The sequence below is a fragment of the Helobdella robusta genome, assembly GCF_000326865.2.
Source record: "Helobdella robusta unplaced genomic scaffold HELROscaffold_2, whole genome shotgun sequence".
NCBI classification, from domain to species: Eukaryota; Metazoa; Annelida; class Clitellata; order Rhynchobdellida; family Glossiphoniidae; genus Helobdella; species Helobdella robusta.
Window position 1 is genome coordinate 621,219 of NW_008704083.1, and position 21,091 is coordinate 642,309.

Sequence of the window (21,091 nt, forward strand, 5' to 3'; positions counted from 1 at the left end):
AGGACGACGGTAATGGTTCACTGGTTATAGTGAACATATAATGATGAATATTTGAAGGATGATGAAAGATCACAAGTTAACTCTCTCTTCTCTCTCTCTCTCTCTCTCTCTCTCCCACACACACACACACATACACACACTCAGACTCTCTCTCTCTCTCTCTCTCTCTCTCTCTCACACACACACACACACTTACACACACTCAGATCTATCCCATGAGTATGTATGCATGTTTAGGCGATAAAGTCCAATACATCAGAGATATATACATGGAGAGACTGCAATCTTCCACCGAGGTTATTATTATTATTATTGTTATTGTTATTATTGTTATTTCTCAATTTTTCCAGTTTTTTTAGAGCCGGTTATTGAAAAATCCGGGGTTTGACAAGGTTCTCCATTTTTTTTTGGTTATTTTTATCGTTATTCTTCCCAGGATGTCAATCTAAAAATAGCCATTATCGAATGGCTGACGGCTTGCCTCCAGACGCAATTGGCCCTAACCGAGCTATTTATATCCAAGAGAGATAAAAATAAACTTTTCGGGATTTCCATCAACCAGCCAATAGTAAGTGAGACTGCTATTGCTATAATAATAATAATAAATAATAATAATAATAATGAGAACTCTTTTTATTATCATCAAAACTCAAAAAATAAAATCAATTATCATAAATAAACAAAATGTTTATAGTAATTGTTGTATAATAATAATAATAATAATAATAATAATTATGATTAAAAGTATAATAATATTTTTAATTATGGAATTATCAACTAATACTGATAGTGGCGTTTTTTAATAAGCTTTAGTAAATTATTATATTTGTTGTTGTGGTGGTAGTTGTTGTTGCTGCTAGCATCGTAATGCAGTGTGTGTGTGTGCTGCGTAGTTTTGTTGGTGTGTTGCGTGTGTTTGTCGCTGAAACTTCTGAAGCGGGTGCACAAGAGAGGTTTAACCTTTAACCTTTATTATTATTACTATTTTTATTAATTATTATTATTATTGTTGTTGTTGTTGTTGTTTAGTTGAGTGACGGTGATGATGACGTTGAAGATCGGGACTCCATCTTGCACGTTCTCGTTGATCTCATTGGAGTTGAAAGACAGGTGAGCGTGTTTGTGGTGTTGTTGTTTTGTTGTTGTCGTTCTTTGTTTATTTGTTTGTCTGTCTGTCTGTTTGTTTGTTTGTTTGTGGTTGTGTTGTTGTTGTTTGTTTGTTTGTCTATCGGTCTGTTTGTGGCGTTTTTGTTGTTGCTGTTGTCTGTTTGTTTGTCTGCTGTGGTGTTGTTGTTTAGTTGTTATTGTTTGTTTGTCTGTCTGTCTGCTTGCTTGTTTGTGGTGTTTGTTGCTTTGTTGTTGCTGTGACGATGATGAGGATGATGAAGATGGACGATGATGAAGATTATGACAACGATGAAGATGATGATGACAACGATGTTGATGACAGTTCCTGTACAGATGTCCCAGCAGTCTGCTGGCATGCATCATGGAGTACTTCCACTGCATGTGGAAGAAGTGCCACCTCAAGCCCATCACTAAACTGAGGAAAATGTTTGTTTTGTTGTTTCTATTCGTTCGTTCGTTCTTCCATTTGTTCGTTATTATTATTATTATTTTTATCATCATCATCATCGTAGGAAAATGTTTTGGGATTGCCTGTACAATGTCGTCACCACTGTGGCCTCCCTAAAACACAAAGATACTAAATATAACAAGGTAACTAGAGTGGTAACTGATGATGAGAATGATGATGATGAGAATGATGATTATTATTATTATTATTGTTATTATTTTCAACCATAGTTGGATTGCAATGTTGTCAGTTTATCCCATTCATTGAGGATCTTAGCCTTCGAACTCATCCACTCACTAAGGTTGTGATGATGATGATTATGGTGGGAATGATGATGATGGTGGTGGTGATTATGATGATGATGATGATGGTGATGATACTTGACATCATTATCAGGATAAAAGAGCTGTCGTACCCCGCTGAATTGAAAGATTTCTGTGTAAAGGGCGTCATCAAATTGCTGTCCTATGTAAGTTTGATTCTTATTGGTTGATAGATTTTTGAAGTTTTGTAACGGTTTTTCTTATTGGTTGATAGATTTTTGAAATTTTGTAACGGTTTTTCTTATTGGTTGATAGATTTTTAAAATTTCCTAACGGTTTTTCTTATTGGTTGATAGGTGTTTGAAATTTTGTATTGGTTTTTTTTATTCGTTGATAAATTTTTGATATTTTTCACTGACAATTTTAACTGGTCCGTAGTTCCAGCACAGGATTGTCCACAACTGCACTAACGAACTGGCTAACGAAAATGACGTCACCATCAGCAGCAACAACAACAACAGCAACAACAACGATGCTAATGATAATGATGATAGAAATGAAAATTTCAACGTGACGTCATCCTCTGCTGAAATGTTTCTGTTTGGATGGAGGGATTTTATGTCAATGCTAGCGGCCAATAAGGTTTATTTTCAATTATCATTCTCCACATCAATTAATTAATTAATTAATTGATTAATGGCTTATTGGTTATAATTGATAATCGTTTTATCCTAATTAATTGATAAATTGATTTTAATTGATTAATTGATTTCAATTAGAACTCTGATGGGGTGACGTTGAACGGCGAGTTAAAATCATATGTCATTATATCTGTTTACGTGGCTCTGCTTCATGTGGTGAGTGTGTTTGTGTGCGCGCGCGTGTGTGTGTGTGTTTGTCTGTGTGTATGTGTTTTTGTTTGTGTGTTTGTGTTTATGTGTATTGACCAATCAACCAACCAATCAATCAACTAACCAATCATTCAATCAAAATCAACCATCAATCAATTAACCAATCAATCTAACAACCAATCAACCAATCAATCAACCAATCATTCAATCAACCAACCAATCAATCAACCAATCATTCAATCAACCAACCAATCAACCAACCAATCAACCAATCATTCAATCGCATCAATAAATCAACCAATCAATCAACCAACCAATCAATCAATTAATCATGTGATCGTACCCATTCAGCCGAATGTTAGGAACGCATGGAACATGACCTCAATCCTATCATCATCTCTACTCATTCTTATGCGGAACTGGAGCAAGTTTGTGACGATGGATGACGACGATGATAATGATGATGATAAAAATATCAATAATAATAATAATTATAATAATAATGATAATAATAATGTTGATGGTGATGATGATGATGTACCGTTTGTGATGATGGTGATGATATTACTATTTTATAAACATTATCCTATTTTTATTTTAAGTTTGTTTTAACTGGTCAGACCCGATAAATTTCATCCTGGTCAACCTTGTAGCATTTGCTGTAGTTTTTTTTTCTGTTACAAATGGACCTCGTTTCGTTTCGTTTCGACGTTGACCGTCTCGTTTCGTTTCGATATTGACCGTCCTGTAAACCAACTGACAGAGATCTGACCAATCATACGCGCCACCTCGAGCTATGCTGTAAAACCTTGCAAAGGTTGCGAGACAACAACAGCAACAACAACAGCAGCAACAACAACAACAACATTATTAACAATAATAATAAGAAGAATCGAACGAAGTCGCTGATGTCTGCCACATGTGCCACTCTTCTCTATTTCAGCGATTGCAAACTGGAGATCATGAAAGGTGGTGATGATGATGGTGATGGTGATGATGATAGTGATGATGATGATGATAGTGATGGTGATGATGGTGGGGGCTGGTGATAATGGTTTACGTGCAGTCTGTCCAAAATTCAATGTTTCAACCCGAGTTGAGTCAGTTTTTTTTTATCCTTTAAATTTCCCCAAAATAGATGCAAAAAACAAAGAAAAGATAATGGACATCTTGACTGTCGTCTGCCAGATATTGAATGATTCTTTGTTATGGAGGTTGGTCATTCTGGTTTTATTTCAACATCAGAACCGCATTCAACGCAGGGCCTGCCAGAGGAGGAGGGGTGGGTGGCACCACAAAGAGGGCCCCTACAAAAGGGTGATGGGTACATCCACGAGAAGATTATGTGTCATTTCGTCATTTTTTTATTAATACCAAAAATTCTGAATAGGCTAAAAAAAAATGTCGTTAACTTTTTTGGAGGTCGTATATTCCAATATTTATTGTACCTGTCAGTCCAGCCCAAGTTATTATTATTATTATTATTGTTTTTAGCGTTGGTATGCCTGCTGTCATAAATAAAGAAGAGAGGAACAAGTTTAAAGTAAGTTTGCGATGATGATGATGATGATGGTGATGATGATGATGGTGATGGTGATTATGGTGATGGTGATTATGGTGATGATGGTGATGGTGATGATTTCAGGATGAGGATGTGATGATGACGGTTATGAAGAGGGTCATGATGATGATGTTTATGGTGATGATGGTGTTGATGATGATTGTGGTGATGGTGGTGATGGTGATGATTTCAGGATGTGATGATGATGACGGTTATGAAGAGAGTGATGATGATGGTGATGGGTGATGATGAAATTAAATCCGTGCCTGTCTGTCCACACTCGTTCATGCCCAACCGATTGCTACAATAGCTTATGATTATTAACCTATGATAATTAGCACCCAATTAACATAATTTATGCTAATTAATATTCACCATTCAAGGCTCTGCCAATATCCTTGCTCAATATGGTGACGGAAATAGTTTCTTGCTTCTGTGAGAGAAGCAAGAAGACTAAAAATGATGACGATGATGTCGTTAGTGATGATGATGATAAAGGATTATCATCATCATCTTCATCATCGTCGTCGTCAAAGATGTTGTTGAGTGTGCTGAACAGTCAAAGTATTGTTCAGAATCTTATCTCTCTCTGCACTCACTATCTCAAGGTGGTGGTGGTGATGATGTTGATGATGATGATGTTAATGTTGTTTGCTATCATTCTAGTCATCGTGTTATTGTTATTGTTATCAGTATCATCATCATCAGTTTCATCATCAACACTTTTTGTTGTTGTTATTGTTGTAGTTATTATTATTTTTGTTGTTGTTGTTGAAATACAGAACAATGGAGAGCTGGATGTCGTGCAAGCAGTGATCGGTCTTTTCCTCAAACTGTCTGTCAACCATGAGGTAGAGAGATGATGACCATGACGACGACGACGATGATGATGATGATGGTGATGGCGACGATGATGATTAATAATATGCCTCAGTTGAATATAATATGATAATTTAAAATAGGGGGCGGAGTTACTGGCTGTCAATCAAGTAAATGAACACCTTGGCATCTACGTTTCATACCTCTACAGTGTTAGTATGAAGATTTGGATGATGACGATGACGACGACGATGGTAGTTATGATGATATCATTGATGACGTTGATTGCGGTAATTTTGAAGATGATTTTTACGGCTGAATGACAAGTTGACGTCATTATACCACAACGGTAATCTTAAGACGAGATGTAATAATGTATCGTTCGTTACAATTACAACTCTTAACTATTTTCTCCTAACGAAGAATTCATCAGTGCCGATACATCAGAAGCAGCAGAAATTCCCGCGACAGCAGCAACAGCAGCAGCAGCACCATCAACAACAACAACAAGACAACAACGTCAACAAAAACACAGACGCTGACATCAACAGTGCCCAACAGAAACAACAACAACAACAACTCAGAACCTACCATCTCTACGTCCACCTCATCTCTCAACTCCTCAACACCCTCGGCCCCCTCTACACCACACAGGCCATGGATTTTATCGGGGTGCACAAGGACAGGTTCAACTTTGTTCTAGAGTGTTCTAGAATATTCTACAGCAGTCAGCAACCCTGTCGCAGGAGGAGCGTGCTAGATAGCAACAGCATGGTCAATCTTTTTCACCCAAGTAGCAGTAACCAGAGGAACCTTACTAGCAGCGTCGTCGGCATTCCAGCTCGTAATGATACTGGTAACTTGAATAGTATTTTTAATACTACAGTTGCCACCAGTTTACATGATGCGGGTAAATTGAAATTTGCTGGCGAAATGGCCAGCAAAAGTTTCAACAGCATCTTCAGCAGCAACTACAACCCTCATAACATCAACAATATGACGTCACCATCAACCTTTTCTCCATTTAAAAAGTCTAAAGTTACTCACGATTCAAGCGTCCAGTCGAAAACAGCCTTCGGTCTTATCAACCAATCGGCATTTGGTTTTAACTCGGGCATCAACCAGTCAGCCATCTCTTCTCCATTCAACCAATCAAATTTGCAGTTTGGCTTCGGTGATTTGAACAATACAAGTGCTAACAAATCCAGTTTGGAAAATTATTCAGGTAGTAAAAATATTGACAAGGAGTATTATATAGTAGGCGATATTGCTGTTGAAATATTAGAATTGGAAACGATTAGTTTATTCATCTGTCAACTGTCCAAGTACAAAAAAGAATGGATGAATGAACTGCCGGGTGTTCTTCAATCTATCATGGTAAAGTATTTTAGTATTAACTAATACTAATTATTTATCACTAGTCATTACTACAGCTGCTGCTACTAGATGCAGTTTTTGGTGTTGATCATTTTGACATTCTCACGAATATTTACTTGATATTCAGACAAAAGTTTATTTAAATTATTATTGATTTATACACCGTGTCAAAGTTAGCGTAACTCGATTCGAAATGCATCAATACGAATGTGTAGTAATTGATAGTAGAATGATAGTAATATGATAGTTATTCACTCTGATAGTAATATGATAGTTATTCACTCTGACAGTAATATGATAGTAATTCACTCCGATAGTAATATGATAGTTATTCACTCCGATAGTAATATGATGGTAATTCACTCCGATAGTAATATGATAGTTATTCACTCTGATAGTAATATGATAGTAATTCACTCCGATAGTAATATAATAGTAATTCACTCCGATAGTAATATGATAGTAATTAACTCTGATTCAGACCAACATGTGTACTTGGACTCACAGAGTAGTCGGATTGTTATTCATGCCTAAACTTTTGCTGGCCATATCCGAGGTTTTCACTTCTTTCTTCTATTTTTTTAACTTACCCTTTTAGTATTTAGTATTTTACCCTTCAAGTAGTATGTAATTTTATATAGTATATATATATATATTTATATATTATGTGAAGTATTTTACTCCAAACTTTTTTGGTAACTTTTTCCAAGCGATTTTTTCAATTCAAGATGCTTGTCTTGCAAGTTAAGTAGAAAATATATCGCGATACATTTTATAATAGGTATTTTTATTTTAATGTTTTTTTTGGAGATTATTCTAAATGATCATTGGTAATTTATGTTAATTTATTCAGAGTCAGAAAACAGGTCAGCCTCTAAACTTGTCTCTGATTGGTCTATCGAATCTAGGGCACCATTCTACTGACGAATCGGCTAATTTCACCCCAGAGTTTTACAAATTACAGCAAAAGTATTGTTTTGAAAATATTTTAATTTTTACTAAACACTAAAAACACTACTTTTAATCAAAAAACTTTTATAATTTTTTTCGAAATTTTTTCTCTCCAAGATTGTTGTCCATAGTTGCTGTTAACTTGATTTCAATGAGGCTATTCTCACCACCTTTGGAGGAGATTTTTTTCAAAGTTTGAAAATTTGTTCAATCGTTGGCTCATTCATTCATTCATTTATTCATTCATTCATTAATTCATTCATTCGTTCATTCGTTCATTCATCCATTCATTCCTTCCTTCATTCATTCATTCAATCATCCATTCATTGCCATTCGCTTTATTTGCAATGATGAACAGACGGATAGAGTGTTGACCAGCTTTCATTCCTTCATCGTCATGGACTTTTCCACTCCTTTCATCGATGACTTGACGCCTCCGACATTTGGTACTCTGGTGGCGATATTTAATTTCTGTATTGACTTGCTTGGAAAGGTTGTTTTTTTTTTTCAAATTGTTCCTCCTTAGTATCTCTCAGTGTTTCTTTTCTGCTCGCTTCAGTAGAAAGCTGTAGTTAAATATTTTAATTCATCGATCAATCAGTCAGTCAATTAATCAATTTATAAATCAATCAATCAATCAATCAACCATTCATTCAGTTATTCAATCATTCAAGAAAACAACTTATTCATTTAAAAAATCATTTAATCTATTAAATAATTGTTCAATCGTTCTTACATTCATTCACTCAGTTATTCAATAAACCAATTAATCAACCAACCAATCAACCAATTAATTAATCAATCAACCAACAAATCAATCAATCAATTAAATAATCAACCAACAAACCGACCGACCAATCAAACCTAGAATGAAGGAACAAGACCCTTTTCACCTCACAAGCCCTCAACCCCCAGGTCACATGGTAGCAATCTTTCAACTTTCGTCAACAGGTGCCATCTTTTATTAATTAACAACATGCATAATGATATGCTATACGGTTTTGGGGATAACGCTTTTAGCAGCGCTAACATCTTAATATAACGATTAGTAATAGTCACACACGCACACACACACACACACACACACAAACGTTACAATAAAAAAAAGATCAATGACTAACTAACAACTTTTATAAACTTTAAATCAGAAAGCTTCTCCTATTCTTAATGGATCAAGTTATGTACTTGATGATGAGTCACGCCCTTAAATATTTAAGGGAGGCTGAAGTTGATGAACAGGACAAACAGGTCCTTAAAAGAGATCTAAGTGCGGAAATGGTTAGATTTTTTGGCATCGTTTGCAGTCTCTTTACTGTTTCCGATATCTTTGTTATTTGGTTTCTTGTTTTTTTTATTTCTGGTTTGTTTCTATCTCATTCATACTGGTTGTAATTTTTGAAGTTTTGATATAACACCTCCCTACTATAAATTAATCTCCCGTAGTCATCTTGCTTGATGAGTGCCTACCGTTACCTCAGAGTGGGGACGTCCAGTCCTGCTACCCCCAGACGATCGTCTCAGGGACTTCCCGCGGCTCTGCACTTTGCCACGGAGCACCAATTTTTAGGATTTGCAGATAACTTTGTCAGAAATGTTTTGAGGTAACCCGTTCAGTCATAGGAAGGATCGTGTTGGTTTACACTTGGACGGTTATGACGTGGCTCTGGCCTTATGAAACTCTTTCAACGTTTTTTTGAATTGTGGTTTTACTTTGTTTCATTATTGCTATTATTATTTACGATGCTGATTATTTTTTATGTTATGTTATTTACTGCTATTATTTTTATTACGATGATCGGCTGTCTCTTTAAACGTACAAACGCATTTAAAAACTTTCCGTTAAATGTTATTTCCAATTTGATGATGAACCAGGAAAGGGTGAACTAAATCACCAAAGCCTAACTCTCCCTACTTGAAATGTGTCTCAATAAAATATACGTTTAAAATTGTCAAAACATTCACCGATACAAACAATCAAAAAATTGTTGGAGATAATAAAGAAGTGACGATTGGTTGTAAAAATCGCACATATTAACGATTAAAAAGACAGACGCGTATAATTATTATTTTACCGTTTGATATACTACACAAAATAACGGTTTTTATCTAATCCGAAACGAGACGAGACAAATTTTTAATTTTTTATCAAAAATAAGAAGACTTGGTAGCTATCCACAAACGACAATTAGATTTTTATCTCGTAAAATAAGTCTAAAATAAATGAAAAATGTTTCTGTCAAGAAGTTTAAAAGGTGGCTGAGTTTGGAATGGCCATCATTAGTTTTGAATTTATTATCATTATTATCACATTATTATTATTATTTGTGTAATTTTTTATGAAATAAAATCTCTGATGGAAATATATGGTAGGCATGAAGGATTATTTTCGTTCGGGTAGCCGTATGGATGAGGGGTTCAAATCAAAAAGTTGTTCCCCGTCATTGACCGGTATCGTTGTACTCTTCTGTCAGTGTTCTGTAGTGGAAAGTGATTTTATTATCTGAGTATGAGGATTCGAGCGAGGAGTTTATCATATGAATAGCAATTTTATAGCAGAAATACGATGCTTATTTAGAAGAATTGGTCGTATTCTCACGCACTCATTCAAGAGTTGTGTTATAATCTATAACGGGGGTGGGCAAACTTTTTGCTGTGAGGGCCGCGTTGAGAACTATTTGACTTTTGAAGAGCCGCATGTGTAATTAGTTGGCAAATTTTTTCGATCCGGGGGAACATTTTTCTAATATTTGTGACTTCTTTTTTGGTCTGGGTGACGACTTTTTTTGGTGAAAAAGTCCTCGAGAGCTGCAGAAAAAGGCTTCCTGAAGAATGTCCACCCATGATCCAAGAAAAATATTTCCAGGTGGTTCATAATTTCAAAAATTACGTTTTTACTAAAAAATTACTATAGCCATGCACTTTATTCTTGTAGATGAGGGGTTGTCTATAATGTTTACACTAATTGTACGAATAAAGTCTGGCCTGGTATCACTCAAAACTTGGTTATTTTTATGTTGTTCTCTTGAAGCAATCATACTTTATTGCACATCAGTGCCATGAGTTTGAATTGTTCGTCTAAGGTTTCAGTTTTAAAAGAAAAAATAAAGAATGAGCAAATAACTAACCCATGCTAAACTGTTATCAGTTAATTAATTGACTGATTAATTAATTAAATTATTATTATTTAATTAATTTCATTAATTTTTCGCTTATGAGACAATAAATCAACTGGCTCACTCCGTTATAATTGTGTTTGGAATGACGATTCTGCCAGGTTAAAATTTTTTGCCAATTTATATTAATGATATTATGTTATTTTATTATTGTATTATTATCATTTTTTATTTTTATTATTAAAAAAAGTTAATACGTGCTTGTTAAGAAACAATTGGAAAAACCTTTTTTTCAGTCGGTTTGTCTTTAGGAGATAGATACTTATAATACCTCTTTGGGCTCCAGCTCTGAAAACATAAAAAATAAAAATAATAATAATAATCAAAATTGTCATCATCGTCACACGGAACTCGTCATCATTAATTTTATTATTCTATTAATTAATCAATTATTTAAATTATCTATTTAACTAATTGGGTAATAAATTCATTAAATTTATTAAACTCATCAGCCACAACTAACATCGTACTGATTGTAGAACTTATTGTGGCCCATGTAGCCCGTATAAAGAGACGAGTACCTACCAGTATAGCCCCCACTGTCCTTGCCACCAAGGTCGTCGTCGTCGCCATTCATCCAGCCACTCGCCATCGTTTGCGTCGGGTTGTGGTGGTGGCTGTAGTAACTGAGGTTGTTGTCGCTGATAATGTTCGGGAAGGGTTTTTGTCGGTGGCGATTAGAGCTCTGTATTGGATGGTTGATTTATTGGTTGGTTGGTTGAATAGTTGGTTGGCTGGTTGTTTGTTTGATTCGTTGGTTGGATAGTTGGTTGGTTGGCTGGTTGGATGGCTGGCTGGATGTTTGGTTGGCTGGTTGAATCATTGTTAAATAACTTAACTCACAGCTCCATAATGTGCGTAATTACAAGATACGACCTGTAATATATATATATATTTATATATATATATATATATATATATATATATTCTGATAAAAATTAACTGTAGATTTCTTTCAACTTTTAAATTTTTGTATATGAAGATATTTTATTTGTTTGTAATCTAATAACATATTAACTAATCTACCAACTAATCAATCCATCATTTAACTAATTTGCAAATCGACTAAACAGTCAACCATGCGACCGACCAATCAGTCTACCAACCAATCAACCAACCAATCAACCGAACGACCAATCAACCAACATACGTCGTTATTAATTCTTAGTTGGGGAGAACTGGTTGGCGAATGGCGGAGAGTTGTCATGGGCTGTTAAATTATAGAAAATTATGGAAAATTATTCAAAGTTATAAAAAATTATTTAAAATTATAGAAAATTATTTAAAACTTTAGAAAATCTTAGAATTAAGAAACTTTTTAATAAGTTTTCTGGAAATAAGTTTACTATACAGGTAGAATAATTGTTATTAATAATTCTTAGCAAAGCATTTTTATATAAATGTTTTGTGCTGTAAGATAAATTTCATAAAATGGAACCGAAAAAAAAATTTTCACAACCATGCTTAAAAGATTTTTTCTAGACTTTCTATACTTTTTGGTTCTGGGGTTGCAGATTTCGCAAATGTTCTATGGCGACATGTGATGTAATTTGAAGTTTGTTTATTTACTCCTTATCATCATCACCATCATCATCATCACCATCATCACCATCATCATCATCATCATCACCATCATCATCATCACCATCATCATCATCATCATCATCACCATCATCATCATCACCATCATCATCATCATCATCACCATCATCATCATCACCATCATCATCATCATCATCACCATCATCATCATCACCATCATCATCATCATCATCACCATCATCATCATCATCATCATCATCATCTTTTTTCATCATCATCGTCGTCATCGTCATTTTTTCGTCGTCGTTGTCATCTTTATTATTTATTATTATAATTTAATTTATGACGTCATAATTAGTACGAACGTTGTTCAGGTAAGGAGCGCTCAACGAGTTGTACTGATAGCTACACGTTTGTGGCAACACCATCGGCTGTGTGTGTGTGCGCGCGCGCGCGTGTGTGTGTGTGTGTGTGCGTGTGTGTGTATGTGCGTGCGTGTGTGTGTGTATGTGCGTGCGTGTGCGTGCGTGTGTAGTGTGTATCTGACGTAGAATGATTTTCGTAGTACAATAGTACTTTTCAACTTCACGGTGCCTTACAATTACGTCATGGTTATCATCATCATCGTCATCATCGTCATCACCACCACCATCATCATCATCATCTTCGCCATCGTGGTGAAATTTGTTGACGATAAAACATCGTCGTTAAAAACTTGTTTTTTCTCGTAAATTGTAAGGGTTGCGTCATAAAATGCATAGACATTCCATTCTGCCGTGTTTATGTTCATATTTTTATATCTATGTTTTTGTCGTTGTAGGCGCCTAACAATTATACGTTATCCTGCCACTCAATAACAACAATAACACTAATGACAACAACAACAACAACAACAACAACAATGATAATCATAACAATAATCAGAAACCTGTTCGATGCAATACTTGCAAGGGCAGCTTTTTATTTTCTTCTTCAATTTTTCCATTTTTTTATACTTAGCATATAACAACTGCTGATGTTGCTGCTGCTGCTGAAGCTGCTGCTGTTGTTGAAGCTGCTGCTGTTGTTGAAGCTGCTGCTGTTGTTGAAGCTGCTGCTGTTGTTGAAGCTGCTGCTGTTGTTGAAGCTGCTGCTGTTGTTGAAGCTGCTGCTGTTGTAGCTGCTGCAGTTGTTGATGGTGGTGATGTTGATGGTGGTTATATTGCGAGAGGAACGGCTGCCGCTTCTGAATCGGCGAGTATGGCGTCATCATCTTCGGTGACGTCATACTCAGAGGCGGGGATGGCTGGTAGGCTGGCGACGTCTGTGGCTTAATGATGATAATGATGAAGACGACGACGACGACGATGATGATGATAATAATAATAATATTAACAGTATTATATACTTGCACTTTTTCACTCGTGTTGATAGTTATTTCTTCTTCATTGACAATTACGGAATCATCATCATCATTATCACCACCACCATCATCGCTGTCGTCATCCTCACCATCATCGTCATCATCATCATCATCGTCGTCGTCATCATCGCCATTCATTAATAATTTTATCTATACCAACTGATGGACTCTGAAATAATTATTAAAAACAAAAATAATAAATTAATAATAAAAATATTATTATTATTAAATAATAATTTCATAATAATTACTCTCATCGTGCTAGTTATAAAGTTAAACTCATATTGATTGCCATAATACAGTCTCTTTGATTGCCATTACAATTGAATGAGTGGATGGACGGATAAATGAATGAACGAATGAATAAACGAACGAACGAATGAACGAACGAATGAATGAACGAATGAATGAATGAATGAACGTACAAACGAACGAATGAATGAATGAATTAATTTACTAACTCATAAATTAATGGATTAATGAATGAATGAATGAAAAGATAAAAATAGAATACTTGGTTTATTATGGAAGTAGGACATATGTACTTGGGACCTTTTAAAACTTTCGATAGCTGTTATATATTGGTTTTACATTTATTATGAACTCGATTTTTTGTTTATTCTTTAACTTATTCATATTTCATTCATCCATCTATCTATCTATCCATCCATCTAATCATTCGTTTGTTCGTTTGTTTGTTCGTTCGTTTGTTCATTTGTTTTTTGCTTGTTCGTTTGTTCTTTCGATATTTCATTTTTTGTTCATCTGTTTATCTCTCTTTCAGTCTATTCATTTATCCATTCATTCATGCATTCATGCATTCGTCCATTCACTCGACATTAGCCTTTTGATGGCATGGACTCGGTGAACATTTGTACCTCATCTCATTCTGAACAAGTATTCAAGGATGGAATGTAATTAAACAAATAATAAAAGTGATAATAATATTAGTTATTATCACACACACACACACGCACACACACACAGCGTATACGAATACGCGTGAACCCACGTATCACACAACACGCTCTGCAATCGAAACCGGTCACTACGATAGCAAGAGCAGACGCCATAACCATTTAACCATTTCCGAATTGGTGCAAATTTAAGTTAGCAAACTTGATTGCATATATTGTCGAATATTCTTCTGTTTGGCTGGTTATAGTATTTAAATCATTATATTTTTATTTCTGATGATGACGATGAAGATGACGACGACGATGATTATGTGAATGATGACGATGATATGATATATTTTAAAACTGAATTAAAAATAAAATCAATCAAATGAAAATAATTTTTTTTCAAAATTAACCTCAATCCGGTAGCTATCATCATCATCTTCATCATCATCGTCATCGTTGTCTAGGCAGTTTTGATAATCATCCAGTGATATTGGGAGAGGCTTTTGATTGGTTGATTGAATAAATAGTTGACTGATTGATCGGTTAAATGATTGATTGGTTAATTGACTGATTCGTCGTTTTGTTGGTTGGTTGATTGGCTGGTTGGCTGGTTGGTTGGCTGGTTGGTTGGCCGGTTGGTTGGTTGGTTTGGCCGGTTGGTTGGTTGTTGATTGTGTGATTGAGTGGCAGGTTGGTTGACCGATTGATTGGTTGACAAGTTAAATGATTGATTGATTGACAAGCAATTAACTGATATCTTGATTAATAATATAATGATAGTATCAGAAACAAGGAACAACCTGTGCATAGCAGGAACAACAATTCCTCATATGCTTCATTCAAATAAATTAATACTTAAAATAATTCTTTTCAATTAATGCATTTTAGACGCGCACACACGCACACATATAGCTACACACACACACCACACACACAACACACATGCAAACCAACACACACATACATGTATAAAAAATTGTATTGATAAAAAACCTGCCTGTTTGTATATGTGTATGTATATGTGTGTGTGGTTGTGTGTGTGCGTATGTGTGTGTGCGTGCGTGCGTGTGTGTATTGAGTTATGTTAGGAGTTTAGAGAAAAAGGATGAAAATAACGTTTATCTAACCGGGGATGGAGAATTATAATAGTGCCAAACCTTTTGATGTAATAATATCATCGTCATCTTCATCACCATTTTTATCATCATCATCATCTTTACCGCCACAATCTTTCTTTATCATCATCATCACAACAATCAACATCACCATCATCACCACCACCATCATCATCATTCATGCCTTCAATTTAAGTTAACGGGTGAATTTTTCATTGTAAAAAGCTGGTTGCGTAACCAGAAATTCGAAGTTTGCGGGCTTGAAGAAGATAAGTTTGGCGCTATTTTTTTTCTACTCATTAAAGAAAATTTGTACGAAAATGTTCTTTTATTGTATTGTTCAGAGGTGAGAATTGAAGTATAGGCAAAAAGGGATGATTGTTTGCTCTAGTAGTGTGTAAAATGATATATGATAGCTATTGAGGCCATAGGTATTCTAATAAATGATAAATGATACTGTTTTTTATTGTTTCTAACATTCAGGACAGTGCAGTGGGAGACATTGACGACACTGGTCGTCGTCATCGTCATTATGATTATGATTATGATTATTATTATTATTATTATTATTATTATTATTATTATTATTATTATTATTATTTCATTAGCAGCATTTAGAAGTTAGATATTATTTAAAATGCCAGAAAAAGCATCAAAGTACATTTTGATCTTTTGGAAAAACGTTTGGCTGTCGAGTGTAAACAAAAAAATGTAATAATAAATAATAATTATTATAATAATCTTGTTATTATTATTATTTAAAATATAATGAGAATTTTGGTAAGGAATGGGACATTTGCTATAGATTGCTTGTTAAATTTATTCAAGTTGGTATATATATATATATATATATATATATATACATTCTATAGCTTATTGCTGACTGTCTTAACAAAATAACTCATGTAAGTAAACTGCATTTCTATTAAAAAACATTTTAAAATAAAATAATGATATTAAAATTTAACTTTTTTTTCTCATAAATTACAAAAGAGAGCTGCAAAATAAAATAGAAATTTGTATAAAAAATGAAAAAAGAAAGAAACAATCGATAGATGGAACCGCACTTTGTTGAAATCAGTTGGACTGCCACTGCACCACGGACTGTTTTGCTAAATAAAAATGGCAAAATAAATTTTTGAAATACAAAAAATTATGAGTGGTGTAATGGTTATGGTGGCTGGCACCGCTGTAGTAGTGACCAGATTCAAGCGCGATGAGATCCTAGAGATTTTAACACGTACAAAGTGTGCTATGCGTTATTTCATTAGCATTTCCATGCACCGTGTGCTTGTTGTTAATGTAATTTTTTTTAAAACATTAAAGAAAAAATTGCGAATTCCTATGGAAAACATATTTCAAAACTGTTTTTGTTGAAATCATCAAAATTTGAAATAAAAACTGGATAAAATTAAACCACTTGTGGGTAGGCAGGATTGAGCTGATTCCAGACATCAGCGCTTTCATTCCAATTCTTTAAATCAAATTTTTAATTTTAATTTTTCCGTAAAATCGAATAATAATCATAAAAATACATTTAAAATAATAATACATATATTATTTATTGACATGCCTATAATAATTATAAAAGGAAAGTTTTTGTAAACTTTTTAGCACTGAATAAAAATTTAATTTATTTAAAAAAATAAATCTTCTATGTACCTTGGACATTTTCGTGAAATTAATTCATCCGAAATTATTTAAAATAAAAAATAATTTTTTCACCAATATTTTTTTCAGTTTTAATTTATTTTCTAATTTCGATTAATTAATAAGTATAAAATGGTGCAATCTATATATCTCTATCATATTTGTCTAGCTAAGATTCACTGATTACGATCTGGATGTAGACAACTTTTTTGGTTTGTTATCATTTGAGGTTTGATTGTTGTTGTTATTGTTGTTGTTATGATTATTGTTGTTGCTGTTATTATGATTTTTGTTGTTATTGTTGTTAATATGATTGTAATTGATGTAGTTATGTTACTAGAGATGGTTGTTGATGTTGTTTCAATTATTATTCTTCCTTATTTAAAAACAATGATCGCAACGTCATAATTACATAGACATAATAGTACATTGATTATTTATTTGTTTTTTGGTCAATTGTTCGGTTGTTCTTTCGTCTGTTCGTTCGTTCGTTCGTTCGTTCGTTCGTTTGTTCGTGAGAAAATTTGTTCGGTCATATTCCCAGATCATCTCACAATTTTTTGTCAATCTGTCTGTCTACTTTTAAAACTGTGTTTTCGTGTTTAAAGAACTGTGCTTCAATGTATATGTTGACTAAACTTTCAAAAAATTCTATTGCTTCCCCCCCTAGTCTCCCTAAATCTGCCCTACCCTCCCTAAATCTGCCCTATCTTCCCTAAATCTGCCCCTACACACACACACACGCACACGCACACGCACACAACATAATACCCAAGTTACTGTGAGTACGTACCAAGTAGACACTCGCACATATATACACACATATGAAAACAGTGTATGCATAACACATTATTCAAATTAGCTAAAGAAAACTAACATATTCTGGTTCAGTGCGAATTTAACCAGCCGAACAATGTGATACATTCATTACTTTGTATTTTTTTATTATGTATTCTATTGTATAGTATTGTGTTGTATTGTATTGTATAGTATTGTATTATATTGTATGGTATTGTTTTGTATTTTATTATATTGTATTGTAATGTATTGTATTGTATGGAAATGTAAACATTTGTATTTCTATTTTACAATATGTAAGACGTTATGTTATGCTAACTCTACCCGTTATGATACATACTTAAATAAAAATTATCTAAATACGCTGTGAATATCTTTTAACATTTGAATATTTTAATAAACTTCAGCAATGGAAAAGTATTTATATATTTAAGTTGGTTTTTACAAAATTTTGGAAAAATTGTCTCTCATAACATAGGATTAAACCTACTAAGTTGGAAGGCTGCCAAACAACAACAATAAAATCTACATCAACTACAACAACAACAACAAAATCATCATTAACAACAACCACAACAACATCAACAACAATAACATTCACAACAGCAACAACATAAACCACAGCAACAACAATAAAATCATAATCAACAACAACGGCAACAACAAAACCAAATCAACAACAACATGTCGTCAATGCGATATTTATTAGTGCTAATAATCCTATTGGATATTCTTGCATCCAATCACGCCACGGTCAAGAGGAAGAGGAAGAAGATTAAGAAAAATAAAATTAAAGATCTAAACGATGAAAAAGATGACGGTCTGTCCTTGACATTGCTATTTTCTGAGAATTTGATTGGAGGAGCGGAAGAAGACGAGGACCAATCGGATGATCACAATGCGGACTCGGACAAACCGGAAGACCTTGAGGATCTGAACAAGGCCAGATTTGTGGTGGTTGACCCAAATGGTAAAGATGAAACTAGTGGTGGTGGTACTCTTGGTAATGGTGACGATGATAATCGTGGTAATGATGATGGTCAGGGTAAGAATGATGATGGTGATGTTGATGGTGGCCATGGTCATTTCAATGGAAACTCTCAAGCCTATGATCATCAAGGTAACGCCAGTCTTGCTGCTGCTGCTGCTGATGATGATGATGATGATGATAATAATAATAGTAAAAAACATAATTATAACAATGATAATAATAATATTGATCGCCATCATCATCATCATAAAAATAACGATAGAATAAACAAAGAACCAAACAACTGCGGGCTAGCCAACAAAGAACCAAACAACAAAGAACCAAACAACAAAGAACCAAACAACAAAGAACAAAACGGTGACGTAATTGACTACAACAACAACAACAACGACAACAACAACAACCACGATAATTATGAATATGTTTATGAAGATTATTATTATGATGACGAAAATGAGAACAAAGAAACTTTAGAGAAGAATTTTAACATTCTCATTTCAGCCTCATACAATCTGGAGAATAAAAAGCACACACACTTGCTTGATGACGCCGTGAGTAAAAAAAATGATAAGTAAGACATTTATTATTATTTGAAATTATTATTATTATTTAAAGTTATCATTTAAAATTATTATTATTAATATAATTATAATTGATTTCAAGTTTGCGACTATTAATTCATATCACAGTTATCGAAGAAAAATGTTAATGGTATGATTTGAAATTGGTAATTAAAACGACGAAGATGACGACGACTACGTGATGATCGTAATGATTATAATAATAATTATTAATTGTAATATAATTATAATAATAATAATTATAATATAATTATAATAATTATTATTATAAATAATATTTCCTTTTTACTAGAATGAAAAGTAATAAAAAAAGTGGCAATGAACATAGTGATAAACTATATGGAGGTATATTACCATCATCATCATCATCATCATTATTATTATTATTATTATTATTAGTAGTAGTAGTAGTAGTAGTAGTAGTAGTAGTAGTAGTAGTAGTAGCAGTAGTAGTAGTAATTTCAGTGTATATTTTGCAATATAAAACCCAAAATAATCACAAAAATATCATGATTAAGTATCAAATGTTACTATTAAATCTTAGCCAGAACTCATGAAAACAAACTACTGACCATTCGGAAACAAGGTAGACAAATTTGGAATAAAATTAACAAAAATATTTCCAATATTTAACTACGGTGATGTGATACTTGGTACTCTTACTCAAGTACTATTCGGCTGCCAATTTCATGTATTTGCACTTGAAACCTAAGTACTTGTTGTTTTACAATGTTCTCCTAGTTGTATTTGATAATTTGATAAATACAAACACAACATCACAAATTTTCACAAAATCGTAGCTAAAAATTTCAAAGATGCTAATATTTTCTTTCGAGGTTTTGACCATTTTTAAAGATTAATAAAAAAATAATTATTTTAAAATATCTCCCAGCCGCTGAAGCTCAAAGAACCAATCAAATACTACTCATCGTCACGTGCTTGTTCACATTCTTCATAATCTTACTCTGCATCGTGTCGATGGTATTTCTAGTGAAGATAAAGCTGAGCAGGAAAGCTTGGAATAGCAGTTAGTAGTACTTTAGTATATTTTAAAAGTTATTTTTGCAGTAGTATAATAAATTTAATTCGTAAATCCAAAATGTATGTTAATTATTTGGATGTAATTTGTGTAGCGGTATTTGTAATAAATTTATAAAGTATTTTTCTTAATATTAAATTGATTCATTTCGCTTATTATTATAAATATTATTATCCTAGCATTAATGTTGTCATAATTCCCATTGTATTGCCAAAGTATTTGGTAGGGAGGTGCGTGTGTAGCAAAGCCATCTCGACTGAATATTAAAAAATGATAAATTATACATAATATAACACAATAATATAATAAATTATTAATAATATAATATAAGCCAGAGATAATTATAGTGAATAATAGTAGTAGTAATAAAATAACTATAAAAGCAGTGGTAGAAACACTCCGAGAAAATATGTAGCCACCGTAAACCCTTGTAATGTTAGCATCGTATGTTATCCGCGCGCAAATTTTTGTTATTGGTGCATCTGATGGATGTTCTA

General features: G+C 33.5%; 2 protein-coding genes across 2 annotated transcripts in view; both read left to right on the plus strand.

Moving 5' to 3' along the window:
* HELRODRAFT_188202 (hypothetical protein) overlaps positions 1–9,349 on the plus strand; it is a gene marked incomplete at its 5' end in the record, with an annotated part of 18,761 nt that extends 9,412 nt beyond the window's left edge. The window contains 23 exons of the mRNA XM_009016981.1: positions 207–296; positions 437–568; positions 1,030–1,110; positions 1,451–1,554; positions 1,641–1,719; positions 1,807–1,877; positions 1,973–2,045; positions 2,278–2,481; positions 2,619–2,696; positions 3,578–3,659; positions 3,829–3,904; positions 4,185–4,233; positions 4,635–4,727; positions 5,034–5,102; positions 5,214–5,282; positions 5,494–6,447; positions 6,929–7,003; positions 7,301–7,416; positions 7,516–7,591; positions 7,757–7,891; positions 8,267–8,350; positions 8,548–8,676; positions 8,842–9,349. Coding sequence (XP_009015229.1) covers positions 207–296; positions 437–568; positions 1,030–1,110; positions 1,451–1,554; positions 1,641–1,719; positions 1,807–1,877; positions 1,973–2,045; positions 2,278–2,481; positions 2,619–2,696; positions 3,578–3,659; positions 3,829–3,904; positions 4,185–4,233; positions 4,635–4,727; positions 5,034–5,102; positions 5,214–5,282; positions 5,494–6,447; positions 6,929–7,003; positions 7,301–7,416; positions 7,516–7,591; positions 7,757–7,891; positions 8,267–8,350; positions 8,548–8,676; positions 8,842–9,003 — 3,081 coding nt within the window. The 3' untranslated portion in view covers positions 9,004–9,349. The remainder of the gene's footprint in view (positions 1–206; positions 297–436; positions 569–1,029; positions 1,111–1,450; positions 1,555–1,640; positions 1,720–1,806; positions 1,878–1,972; positions 2,046–2,277; positions 2,482–2,618; positions 2,697–3,577; positions 3,660–3,828; positions 3,905–4,184; positions 4,234–4,634; positions 4,728–5,033; positions 5,103–5,213; positions 5,283–5,493; positions 6,448–6,928; positions 7,004–7,300; positions 7,417–7,515; positions 7,592–7,756; positions 7,892–8,266; positions 8,351–8,547; positions 8,677–8,841) is intronic.
* Positions 9,350–18,667: 9,318 nt separating this feature from the next.
* On the plus strand, positions 18,668–20,587 carry HELRODRAFT_159940 (hypothetical protein; the record flags this gene model as incomplete). Its single annotated transcript, XM_009016982.1, has 3 exons — positions 18,668–19,545; positions 19,848–19,900; positions 20,448–20,587. 3 exons carry the CDS (start codon positions 18,668–18,670, stop codon positions 20,585–20,587), a joined length of 1,071 nt encoding a protein of 356 aa, XP_009015230.1.
* Between the last annotated feature and the right edge of the window lie 504 nt (positions 20,588–21,091).